We start from the raw sequence: 12,598 nt of genomic DNA, 5'->3' as shown, positions 1-12,598 counted from the left end.
GTCACAGTTTGCGCCGTTCGACGTCATATGCTGTCGCCGGCCAATAGGATTGGAGTTGTGTGATTCTTGGCATTTCCAAGATTGGGAGGTTACAACTGTGGTTCCCTGAGAAGTGAACGAGATGCTGCGTTGCCCTGCCATACTGCCATACATGATTCTTAATTGCGCTTTATAGATTCCTGGCCAAGACGTCAAATGCTACATGATTGTTCAACTTCAGTTACTCTCTTTTCTGCTTCAAAATTTATGAAAAATCTATGAAACATTTCAGTCAGGTTTTAGAACATTTCACAGCACTGAGTCGGCTTTATTAAAGGTTTTAAATTAAATCTATATGGTAACTGACCAGGGTGATATTAGAGCTTACTGCTGCATTTGACATGATCGATCGATTGATTATTTCCCATCTCAAGATGTGACATGTGGACATGACTAGAACAGTTTTATGCTGGTTTAGTTCCTATTTAAAGGACAGCAGATTATCTGTTCGCCTTGGTACCCTCATGTCATCTGCTGCCAATCTCCCATGGGGGGTCCCACAGGTATCTATACGTGCTCCTACCCTTTTTTCTTTATATATGCTCCCTTTGGGCTCTACATGGTTTATCTTTTCATTGTTACGCCGATGACACCCAGATTTATTTGTCCCTTAAACGCTCATGTAACATTACCCTGGACCCTCTGATGGAGTGTATGGAGGACGTAAATATCTGGATGTCATTCAATTTTCTAAATCTAAATTAAAAGAAAACTGAAATTGTATTCTTTGGCCCAAATAGTGGCATTCACACAAAATTTGTTAATGATCATCATGTCTCATCTCAAGCAAAAACTCTTGTAAAAAACTTGCTTGAAAGTGAGCTGAAACATGATGACAAACAAATGAATTCAGTTGTTAGATTTTTTTTTTTCCATATCCGTCTTCTTTCCAAAATGAAACCTTTTCTTTCTTTTCAAGATTTTGAAAGAGTAATTTTGTTGTTTTTATATCATCACGTTTCTCTAGCTCTTCGATCCAGTAGTCTTAGATTGCTCGCTGTTCCCAGAGCCAGACTAAAACAAAGAGGAGAACGTGCCTTTGCTGTTGTGGGCCCTAAACTCTGGAACAGGTTACCAGTTCACATTAGATTTTCTCTTACATTACAGATTTTGAAATCTATGCTTAACACTTATTATGTTTCCATTGCTTTTAATGTGCCTTGATGTTTTATTTTTGTATTCTGACTTCTGTTGGCTGTTGATTTTCTTTTGATATTGTGTTGGTTAAATTATCTCAGATTTTATCTGTGACATTATTATTTAATTGTTTTGCTTGTATTTATCTTATCCGATGTTGTAAAGCATATTGGTCAGCTGATGCTGTTTTAATAGTGCTATGTAAATAAATTAAACTTGAAACTTGAAACTTTGGACTTATTTTACTGCTTCATTACGCAATTAGGCAGAGGGGTTCCTTCAGCATCTACGTCAGATGCAGGAACTCGTTCCATTCTCAAGGAACCATTGTTACAGTTGTTCATCTAGAAATTTAAATTTACTCACCCTGATTGATGTTATAAAACAAGCTTTATTTATTCTCAGGAACATAAAATAATATATTTTGAGAAATGTTTTGTGTTGTTTGTTTGTTTATCTAGCCCATACATTGGAAGTCAATTGTCACTAAAAAATGTTGGTTACCAACATTCTTCAATATCTTCTTTTGTGTTCCACAGAGGGGTGTAAGTCATACAGCCTTGGAATGATATGAGGGTGAGTAAACGATGACAGATTTCATTTTTGGGTGAATATTTAAATTAAATTTTAAATTATTGTTTCAATGTAAGGAGTATTTTACAAACATGTTAAGATGTGAATAACTGTACATTTGAGTGAAGTTTTAGGCTTTACATTGAACTAATCTTTATGCATGCTCTGCTTTTCTATCCTTGTTATTATGCAACTTCAGAAGAACTTCAATATAAGAAGACTTGGACTATAGCGCACAAGTCATATGGACCACTTTCATACATACATTTATGGTGCTTTTGCAGTCTTTTGTGGTGAAATGACAGAGCCCCTTCTTGGAAAAGCCTTATTTGTGGAAGTTGAAAGTCTTAAATCCAGAGACGTTCTGTTGGAAATGTCAACTTTCCTTATAAAACACTGTACAGCACACAATCCAGACTCAACAGAGTAAAATCCCCATACACAAAAATATGCTTTTATTGTATCAATTAATTCATGCTTCTCTTTCTGTTGAATCTTCTGAGATACATCATGGCTGACTGAGCAGATGTTCCACCAGATGCTCTTGTTGCATCTTCAGGTACACTCATTCCCCTCAGTATCTATCATTATTATCCATCATCAACTGCAGTAATATAATAAGGGCCTAAAGTTCACATTTCTGTTAAAAAAGACTTTTCACCTTAAAGAATTATGGTGAGTACCTGCAATCTCATCTACAGTGGCCCCAGAAACTATTTTGACATTTAAGTGAGACTTAAAAATGTAGGAATGTCTTTTGTTTTAAAGTATGTAGAAATATCAAAGCATTTGCTGGAAAGAGATACAGTATAGCACAAACACGCTTTTTCAAGCAAAACATGTCAAAATCATTTTTGATTAATTAAATGATAAATCAATTAATGCTATTCTATATAATGAACTGACTTCATACATCCTGTAAAAATCACCTTTGACCAATTGTTCACAAACTTCTCAGAAAAGTGCCATTAGTTCTAAGAGCTCTAGCGTTATGTGTTTCCAGATGCCACTTGGTTTAATATTTTGTAAATATATTCAGTGCATTTGCATTGTCATGCAATGGCATTTTTACATGTGAATTGAGTGTCCAAAAGTATCCAAATACTTTTGGGGCCACTGTATACCGTACGTAGATTTTCAAACCCACAAAAGAAAACAAGCAGTAATTAATTCCCTTTTGTTTGTGCTTCTTTATTTTTCTGGTCCCTCACATAATATTTATTGAATAAACACTGTATCTGCAGTAAAGTTGTAAACGCAGAGTGTTTGACAAGAACATTTTTTGTAAAGGTTAATGCTCTGTGTTTTGAATGTGCTCAAGATTCTAAAAGTGCTTTTATAGTATTATGTATTGCTAAAGCAAATGGCAATAAATTATCAGAGGAAATATAGACACTGACAGAAAAACAGGGGCTGTACAGGGGCTTTCATTAGTGCTGATAATACACATAGATTTCACATACAGGATATATGTTTTCAGTTAGATGATGAAATGCATATATTAAAGTTTTCGAGTGCCATCAACACTTGAAAAACAAAACAGAGTAAAACAAAGCACCGATCGACACCCCCAACCCCCCACCCCCCTCACAAAAAAATAGCTTTTAGAAATGATCACATTTAGGACTTATTCACTGTGCTTCAATAAGGTATAGCTCTGTTCTCGATGAAAAGATTTCAATCACATTTAATATGAAGGTAGTTTATATCAGACATGCATTATGCACTTTACTCTGTTATACCAGGTTACATCACTGGCAAGCCGGTTAACTATGAATGTCCTTCGTCCCAAATTGTTTTCCGATTTGTAAAAGGCTTTTGTGCTGCTATGTAATTTGGAAGAGCGGATAGTGTCGCCTCTTTAGCTGTGTCCAGGCCTTTTCTTTCTTTGGATGAGAATCCCATACAATGCATAACCAGTTCAAGACATTTATGTCTGCATTTTGACACCGTACCATTAAAACCACAGCCAGACATAAAAATGGCCATATTGATGATTTGGTCTGTCTTGAATTCAATAAAAAGTCCACAGAAAGCAGTAGAGAGAGCATGTGTGAGAATAGTGGGACGTCCTCCCTGCTTCATGTGTCAACTCTTATAGTCCTGTACACAAAGTCACTACAGGAGCCAGATCATACAAGGGAAGGGAGACGACTGAAGGTTTAGATGCACACTAAAGATTACCTGATTAAGACTGAGAGGAATCGATAGTTAAAGGGAGAGTTCACCCAAAAATGAAAGTTCTGTCATCTTTTACTCACCCTCGTGTCGTTCCAAACATACATGGCTTTCTTCTATTGAACAAAGGAAATATAAGAATCATAAAGGTGCAAAAGAACCATAAAAGCTTCATAAATGTGGTCCATATGACTAGTGCGCTGAATTCCAAGTCTTATAAAGCCATTCAACAGATTTGTGTGGAAAAATAGCTGAAATTTACATTATTATATACTGAAACGTTTTACATTCACCCTGGGTCAATTTGGCATGTTAATGCAATATGTAATGAAATCTAATTCATAAACAAATTGTTTGCTTGAATCTTTTTGAAGAATCAGTTGATCCACAAAATCAGTCCAAATGTATCGTTCATGAGTTCGACTTATGGTTATGATTCTAAAATTCACACAGTTAATATGATCTCATATGTCTTCCCTTACAAAACTTGGAATACACCTCACAAGTCAAATTGAAAATTTCAATGAGATTTTTTGTTTGCATGGACAAGTTTGGTCAGTACAATTCCTTAAAAAAAAAAAATCTCCTTTTGTGTCATATGGGTCATAAACGGCAGGATGATAAGTAAATCATGACAGAAGTTTTATCTTTTGGGCATACTGTTCCTTTAAGGTGAGGGACTTATGTACATTATCAAGGAGTCAGTTACGCGCTGAGTGGTGCGACCATGGATCCAGCTTCCTACATCACACTGCACTTCGCCTTCAGCTTGTCTGCACGTCTCTGCTTGCTGGAGCGCATGTTCAGACTCATATCCCGCTTCTTATCCAGGTTTAGAAGCTCCTGAAAAAGCTCCTTCACGTTGGAGTTGGTCTTGGCTGATGTTTCCATGAACGCACATTTCCAGATGTTTGCCTGAGCTTCGCCCTCCTTGGTCTCCACCTCGCGCTGGGTCTCGTCACTCTTGTTACCCACAAGCATGATTGGGATGTTCTCCACATTACCTTTGATGGCCAGCACTTGCTGGTAGATGGGCTTCAGCTCCTCCAGTGACTGCCTGCTGGTGATGGAGTAGACCAGGATGAAGGCGTGGCCCTTAGAGATGGACAGACGCTGCATAGCAGGGAACTGGTGGCTGCCAGTGGTGTCGGTGATCTCCAGTGTGCATACGCTCTTGTCGCAGCTGATGACCTGTCGGTATGTATCCTCCACTGTCGGGATGTAGGTGTCCCTGAAGGTGCCCTTAACGAAGCGCAGAACCAGGGAGCTCTTGCCCACGCCCCCTGCTCCAAAGACCACCACCCGGTAATCATTACTCTGCTCTGGCATGCTGCTCAGGTTTATCAGGGTATGTGGCGGTTAAGACTCGATTATTCCCTGAGATCTGAAAAAAAGAAAAGGGTTTCATTTGCTACACATCCACATAAGAAGTATATACAATATAAAGTTGTCCTCTGAGGTGAACATTCAAACACAAATAAATAGAGATTCTGAAAACATTCTCATTTCCAAACATCAAACCAGAAATATATACTTTCAGTCTATTCCAATCAATCTATTAGCAAGGAAATGAAAACCAATGCTGGTACATCTCAAAGTGACCTTCTACATTACTACACCATAGTGGTGTAGTATGGTGTAGTTAAGAACAAAACTTTGAGGGGTGGAGACCAAGGCAAGACCAAGACCAAGAAAATGTGAGACTGAATCAAGACCAAGACTAGATCAGCACTCAAATTCATCTTAAAGTTACACATTTATGTCTTAATGTCTTACTTTTAATCAATAAATACAATGAGAATAATAAGACACAATATAGAGTTGTTAACAATCAAATGAAATCACTAACAACAAAATTCATAGTTGCACGCACAGAAGTTGCATCTGAATAAATAAAAAAAAATGACAAATGCCTAAACAATGTTTTATTTATTGAAACGTTTGTATAAAATTGATACCATGTTTGCAATTGTGCTCAAATTTCTTATATTTATATATATTTAATAATTATATCATATTTTGTAATATAAAAATCCAGATCTCACTACTTTTTTGCAATAATATTTTATTATCTTCAATATTATTTTTTTTTGTGTACAACAATATAAATAAATCAAATTCAAAATAAGTTATTAAATCTTTTGTTTCGAATCAGTGGTTCGAAGTGTGTAACTGTCAAAGTCACAGTAAACGAGGCTTCGTTATGTCATACAGTAAGAGTTTCAAAATGTCAATGGTTCGCCACTGGGGGGCATGACTTTGGCAGTTTGATATATGCTCCGAACCACTGATTCGAAACAAAAGATTCATAAAGCTTCGAAGCTTCATGAAGTAGTGTTTTGAAATGGCCCATCAATAGATATTGTTGAATAAAGTCATTATTTTGTTTTTTTTGGCACAAAAAGTATTCTTATCACTTCATTTGATTAAGGTTGAACCACTGTAGCCACATGAACTGTTTTAAATACGTCTTTAGTAGCTTTCTGGGCATTGAAAGTGTTAATTGTCTTGGTGACAATGCAGGCCTGACTGAGCCATCGGATTTTATGAAAAATATCTTAATTTGTGTTCCGAATATGAACAAAGGTCTTACGGGTGTGGAATGACATGAGGGTGAGTAATTAATGACAGAATTTTCATTTTTGGGTGAACTAACCCTTTAATAAATCAGACAATGCACTGACAATTTAGTGATATCCTCACAATTGTGGTCTTCGACGGTCTTAAAATAAAATCTAAAGTCTTAGTTTGAGACCAAGACAAGACCAAGTACAAATGCAGTCAAGACCAAGACCTTCAAAAAAAAATGGTCTTATGATCGGTATCAAGACCAAAACCGTTCTTGAGTACTACAACACCACTACAACGTCTGTTTGAATATCATCCGATAATCGATTTTGCCCATACCGACAAGTAAGGTAGGAAAATGGTCAGATTACCAATAAATCAGTGAGTGTTTGTAAAGTCAATAATATATCAAAAATTAGTAAATAAAAAGAAATCCACTCAATGTATAAGAGTGCTGAACTGTTTTAACAGTTTTATTAACTAATTAAAATGTTTCATAATTATTAAATTAAACAATTGAAATCAATTCAAAATGGCTATGCTTCATCCCTCACGCACTAACTTAATTATTGTTACTATTTGTATTTTATTGTCATTTTAAATATATTTAATGATGTAAAATGGATTTTAGTTCAAATCTAAATGTCATTTTAGAACTCCATCATATATCTTATCTATGTGCTTCTCATAAACATTATACTCTGCTTATGTTTGAGATTTATTTTATCATTCTTACTTTTTACACATTTACATTTTTGGGGACTCATTATTAACTAGTGTACTATTTCAAAAAGCATTAAAAAAACAATATGTGCATTTCCCTTTCATGTGAATGTCACATTTTACCCTAGAATGAAAGGATATCTGCATAAATTAAAACCAGCAAAGATGTACTACCACAGTGTGTTTTTGCATTAGGGCAATGAGAATTTTGGGGGAAAATGTTTTTAAAAGTAATTTGGGTTTTTCTTCTATCCCAGCTTAACATGCAGAAATGGTTTAAAGTAATCCACTTGTAGGATGATTCCACCAAATATGTAAACAATGTGGCTCAGTGGCACTATCAAAACATGGATTTGTTTGTTTGAGCACCCAGACTAGCACAATATGGCAACATCGACACAATATTGTGCATTTGTGGTGGTACTGTAGACGGGGAAGTGTCTGAAATGATAGTTTGATGGTGGTAGTGGCACAGAAACTACACATTTCACCTATAATTTGTAAGGACATAATATTGCAATACTAAAAAAGTCTTAAAAATAGGCTTAATTATCTTAAAGCAGAATATAATTTCTAATTTCTTTAATTTAATTTAGGTATGAAATATGAAGTGCTTGACATTTTTCATGAGATCTACACATGACATCATTGGTAACAGGGTTGCCTGACAAAAAAAAAAAAAAGGTGTAGAAACAATTTTCACTCAGAAATCGCTAGTAGATTTGTGTGTGCGTGTGTGTGTGCGTGTGTGTGTGTGTGTGTGTGTGCATGTGTGTGTACATTAGTGTACGCCACTGTATGTCTGTGTGCCTTTGTGAATAGAGTAGTACGGTCTCTGCTGCCATCAGCATCAAGGTCATCTATTAATGACTCATTTATCTTGCTGTGAAGCAGCCGTTGGACTCAGTCTCCTGTGGAAAGCAGGTTCACACCAGATATTTCTGGCACCTTACTGAATATTTGCAGCTTTCAGAGACAGGGGCCACTTCCTGACAGGCTCAAAAGAAATGTACCTAAATGCCTAATTTTCACAAGATCAATATATATCAATATACACACACCAGACCAATGCAGTCTGATTAACAGAGAATTTTTTTTCTGTCTGAATTTTTAAGAGCTTGAAAATGCTCTTTGGGTCACACATCGACTTCAGCCCCAGAGGAAATTTCAGCAGTACATCTGAATTAGCGGTAATGATTACTATCACTCAGATGAACAGAGACCAGATGAGCCATACTAAAGACTTCCTCTTTGGTTTGCTGGCAGCATAAAATGAGTGGAAAGCAAGTTTTTTGAATATTTAAGATGTTTTGTTTTTCTCTGTGCATGGAACCAAAGACAAGCTTTCAAAAAACTGACTCATACATCTCATATTCCATCATTTTTCGCTCATTTTCAGACATTTTATGAAGAGGCTTTGTAAATTTTGTGCCATGGACATAATGCACAGGACTGTGAGAGATGTGACGTGCTGTTTGAGAACAATGGAACAGGGATATGAAGATAAATGCCAGATCCATGATAAATAAATGGCTGGATGAGGTACCATTTCTGTCCTCTCCACAGACACAACAACCATGTTTCTGATTTTTAAAATACTCTATCAATATGAAGCTATGAGATTTCAAACATATGCACAGTTTAGAGTTACAAATGTAACATTTTGTAAAGCAGACCATCTTTAAATATTGATTTGATGAGCCAAAGATCAGAGTTTTATTGTTTTGTGTGTGCAAGTTCCCTGCTGGTAGATTGTAGTAACTACACCGCTTTGTCCATTCGATAAACATTAAATGTAGCCATGTATTCCTATAAATTCTTTGCAAGCTTTATATAAATAGTTCAGTCATGAAACTCTTCAGAGCAGCTGATTGGTTCTCTTAAAGCTGACCACTTAAAGGAATTGTCCTTGCCCTCCACCTTCCCCAGCACCACTTGCCGAGATCTGCTAAGGGGTTCTCCCTATTTTCATTGCAGCAGCTCTTACTGTATTCACTGTATTTATGTGCCTGTTTCACCAGTAGCCTGCACTCATGCAGCAGCAGCATCATTATATTACAGCAGATGTTTTGCCAGTGGGCGTTACTTCTGGTTGTTGTTTTGGAGGGGTGTTAAAAGTGCGAAATGGATAATCATACATTGGGATAGTGTGAAGCAGGATAGTTCACAATTTTGTGGTGCCAACAGCTAATCAGCGTCATGACATTATTTTATTTACATTTATGGCTCAAGTCAAAGTCCCTTTAAGACAAGTAATTTCACTCGGCGGCCATCTTTGAAACGCCTCTCGGGCATCCTGGGCATCATGCAGCTCCTATCTCTTTGAATGGGGAAACATCAGATTCTCCAAAACTGTTCGTCAACCTTACGATTAAATTTGATATTTGAAATCACCAATGAAATCTGACAACAACCGACTCATAAATTTATTTTCTAAACGCTCGAATCATGACAAAAAAAAAATATTTTTTTCAGGCTGGATCAAGCTAATGCGCATGCGCAGACCTAAATGCGTCTGACTGTTTCTATAGAAACCGGTGATTCTAATGGCCGCTGAAGTGACGCGATGACTTTACCAGTCGGCGATTGGCTCTTGGCTTTAGAAGGCGGGACTTATTCCGCCATATTGCGCGTTACACTTTCTCCCATTCAAAACAATACGAGTGACATGTCTTGTGTTATTCTATAGTCTTTGCTCAAGTGTATGGAAGCCCATTTCTCCCATAAAAGAAAAAAAATATGATTTGGTAAATCAAACGATGTCTACAGTGAAACATTGTGATGGAGGGGCGGGGGGAGGTGAATTAAAAACTCTCGCTCTGCTCCTCGCCAGTGGACACGCACATGTGGCACGTATCTACAGAAAGAGAGAACGTGCACAGAGCTGGAAGTGTTTGAATGATGCAAGTTTGGCTTTAGCACTACTAGAGGATATAGTGCTAAAATATTATTACCACAAATGATCCTGAGTGCTTGTGGTGTGATCCACACCACTGTTTTGACGTGCTGCTCACTTCATCTAGAAACAGTTAAATGGTGCTACCGTTCTGTCTCATGGTCCACCATTTGAATATCAGTGGTTTAGTTCGAATCACGTGAAATCACAATGCTGGCTCAACATTTTGATGTCTGTCAGCATCGCTGATGGATGATGGCATCATCTATCGGCCCAACCCTAATACTTCTGAGATAAAAAGTTGAAATTACAAAAAATCTAAATTAGAACATAAAAGGTCAAAATTAATAATATCAAGTTTTTATGTAATAATAATGGCTTTTGATTTCATAATTATGACTTAATGTCATATTTTTTACTTTTCCAAGTAAGACCAAGTATGTTATGATTTTGATTTAGTACTTTTAAGTTTTTATGTCTTAATTATGATTTACCAAATCATTTTGGCGGAAACAGGCTTCTATACAAGTGCCTTATTAGTAAGAGCCATTCACACCAAGAACATTAACTATAAAGATAACTATTACAATAAGTACATCAGCATCCACACCAGTGCACGCTAACATTCTGTTTATTATAAGCATATGCAACAGTTACGTCATCTGCCATTTTTAATGGTTGAGCTCTGATTGGCTGTGAATGTTTTTATAGTTCAGAATTAAAACAATTATTGAAACTTTATAGTTATTGTTATAGGTATTGTCCTTAATGTGAACGGACCTGTTCTCTTATTAATATACACACACATTGGTGTATATTAACATATTGCTGCTGGCTCTGTTTCATAAAGCATTAAACTACTCAAAACTGTGGATTACAGTGATTTTACCATGGTTAATATTCCACAGCCTCTGTCTGCTTGGTTAGCTATCGGTGCACGGTATCCACTGAGGCATCGCAGTAGATACCAGTTTGCATGATGTCAGTATATAATAGGCCTTTGAACACCTAAGCTGTATTCTCCTTGAGCCACTTAGGGACATCTCAGTTGTGCATCGTTTTTGGGACTCTGGGAATTCTGTGGTTACTGTGGAAACAGACCTCGAGGGCATGTATAGGGTGATTGCGAGAATGAGCAAAAACAAGAATGAGAAAATGTCATCAGAGATACAGAAGAAAGACGAAAAAAAAAATATTTCTAATGTTGCATGTCATCTTTCTGTCAGTTACCCTAGTAACCAACTGGCAAACAGTGGGTTTAATTTACGTCACTGCAGCCTATTCATATACTGAGGTGAAAGAAACTATTTATAGTTAAAGGAAAATTTTGAAAAATTGATTTTCTTTTCTATTCATACACAACATAATTTACTGATCCACACTGATTATTAAAAAAAAAAATAAAAAAAAAATAAAAAAAAAAACTTAAAATTTACAGCTATTTCCCCTGTAAGGAAATGTGTAACTGAGGTGGTCTGAAAGGCTACAGGAGACATGCAAGCGTCTATCGCATGTGATGTCTAAAAATACCACATCCCACCAACTCAATTCTTACTCAAGCTCCTTGAAATCTCTGATGGAATGCAGATCTGAGATGGTCCGCATCTCTTAATGAACTGGATTTGCTGTTACAACTGGCGTTAATATTGCGCGTAAAGCTGTAATTAGGCAACATTCAAAACAGGCATCCTGTTATTTTCTCTCAGCCAGTTGGGCAATAAAGCACATATAGGCCATGCAACCTGAATGAGCATTTCGAAGCAATGGGAGGCCGTGGATAACAGAACATGCTATTTAAAATTACGTTTAACTTAATCATATTTGTCGCGTTCACATTCATACGGAAAAAAATAGATCATCAGAGCTTCATTCACACAAATTCGCACTTAACGAAACGTCATTTCTAGGAAGGAAGAGAACGATTTTTTTTACCCGTGAAGTCAATAATCGCTTGTTTGTCACCAAACAGGCGATGAATAACAAAATGCAAAGGCTCCTCAAAGTCATTACGTTGCTGTGCGCCGAAAGATGCTATTGCGGTCCGTCACACGAAATTCTACAAGGACGCGCGTCAAATACATGAGCGTATCGATACATGAAAGCCGCATTTCTCTAAACGCTTTACATACTAAAACAATTATGCATATATAGCTAGTGAAAGCGATGTATTCTTACCTGGCGACTGTGTTGCAACGTCCCAAATCTTGTTAGTCATAAATTATAGGAAGCATTAGGAGATCAGATACACGACAAATGTCTTACACTCTCTGCCGTACCAGTCCCGTTTCATTTTCTCGTGTTATTTGCATGGCGTAAATCGAGTGATGTCGCTGAAAATGCTGTTATTGCTCTTCGGTCGGGCGGGCGCGCGCGCTCCAGCTGTCCTACCACGTCCTCTCTGACGCACGCAAGCACGCGATATGCGGCTCACCCCCGCGTCCTGTGTCCCGTTACACGACGAGAACAAAAACCCCACCTGCTCTA

At 37.0% G+C, this 12,598-nt stretch overlaps 1 protein-coding gene across 2 annotated transcripts; it reads right to left on the bottom strand.

Annotated features, from left to right (window-relative positions):
• Positions 1-1,611: 1,611 nt before the first annotated feature.
• Positions 1,612-12,571, bottom strand: diras1a (DIRAS family, GTP-binding RAS-like 1a). Of its 2 annotated transcripts, none has more exons than XM_067387421.1 (2): positions 12,377-12,571; positions 1,612-5,311 (listed from the first exon to the last, which is right to left on the bottom strand). In XM_067387421.1, exon 2 carries the CDS (start codon positions 5,254-5,256, stop codon positions 4,669-4,671), a length of 588 nt encoding a protein of 195 aa, XP_067243522.1. In that variant the 5' UTR covers positions 5,257-5,311; positions 12,377-12,571; the 3' UTR covers positions 1,612-4,668. The 2 variants fall into 2 exon arrangements, with proteins under 2 accessions (XP_067243522.1, XP_067243521.1); XM_067387420.1 differs by having other exon boundaries at positions 1,613-5,311; positions 12,290-12,569.
• Between the last annotated feature and the right edge of the window lie 27 nt (positions 12,572-12,598).

This window comes from Chanodichthys erythropterus, chromosome 6 (genome assembly GCF_024489055.1).
Source record: "Chanodichthys erythropterus isolate Z2021 chromosome 6, ASM2448905v1, whole genome shotgun sequence".
In the NCBI taxonomy this organism is placed as follows: Eukaryota; Metazoa; Chordata; class Actinopteri; order Cypriniformes; family Xenocyprididae; genus Chanodichthys; species Chanodichthys erythropterus.
The sequence above is the reverse complement of the archived record's forward strand: the minus strand, read 5'-3'. Positions and strand labels throughout refer to the sequence as shown.

Excerpts from the sequence above, each read along its gene's own strand:
- diras1a (XM_067387421.1), bottom strand. The coding sequence starts at position 5,256 with ATGCCAGAGCAGAGTAATGATTACCGGGTGGTGGTCTTTGGAGCAGGG.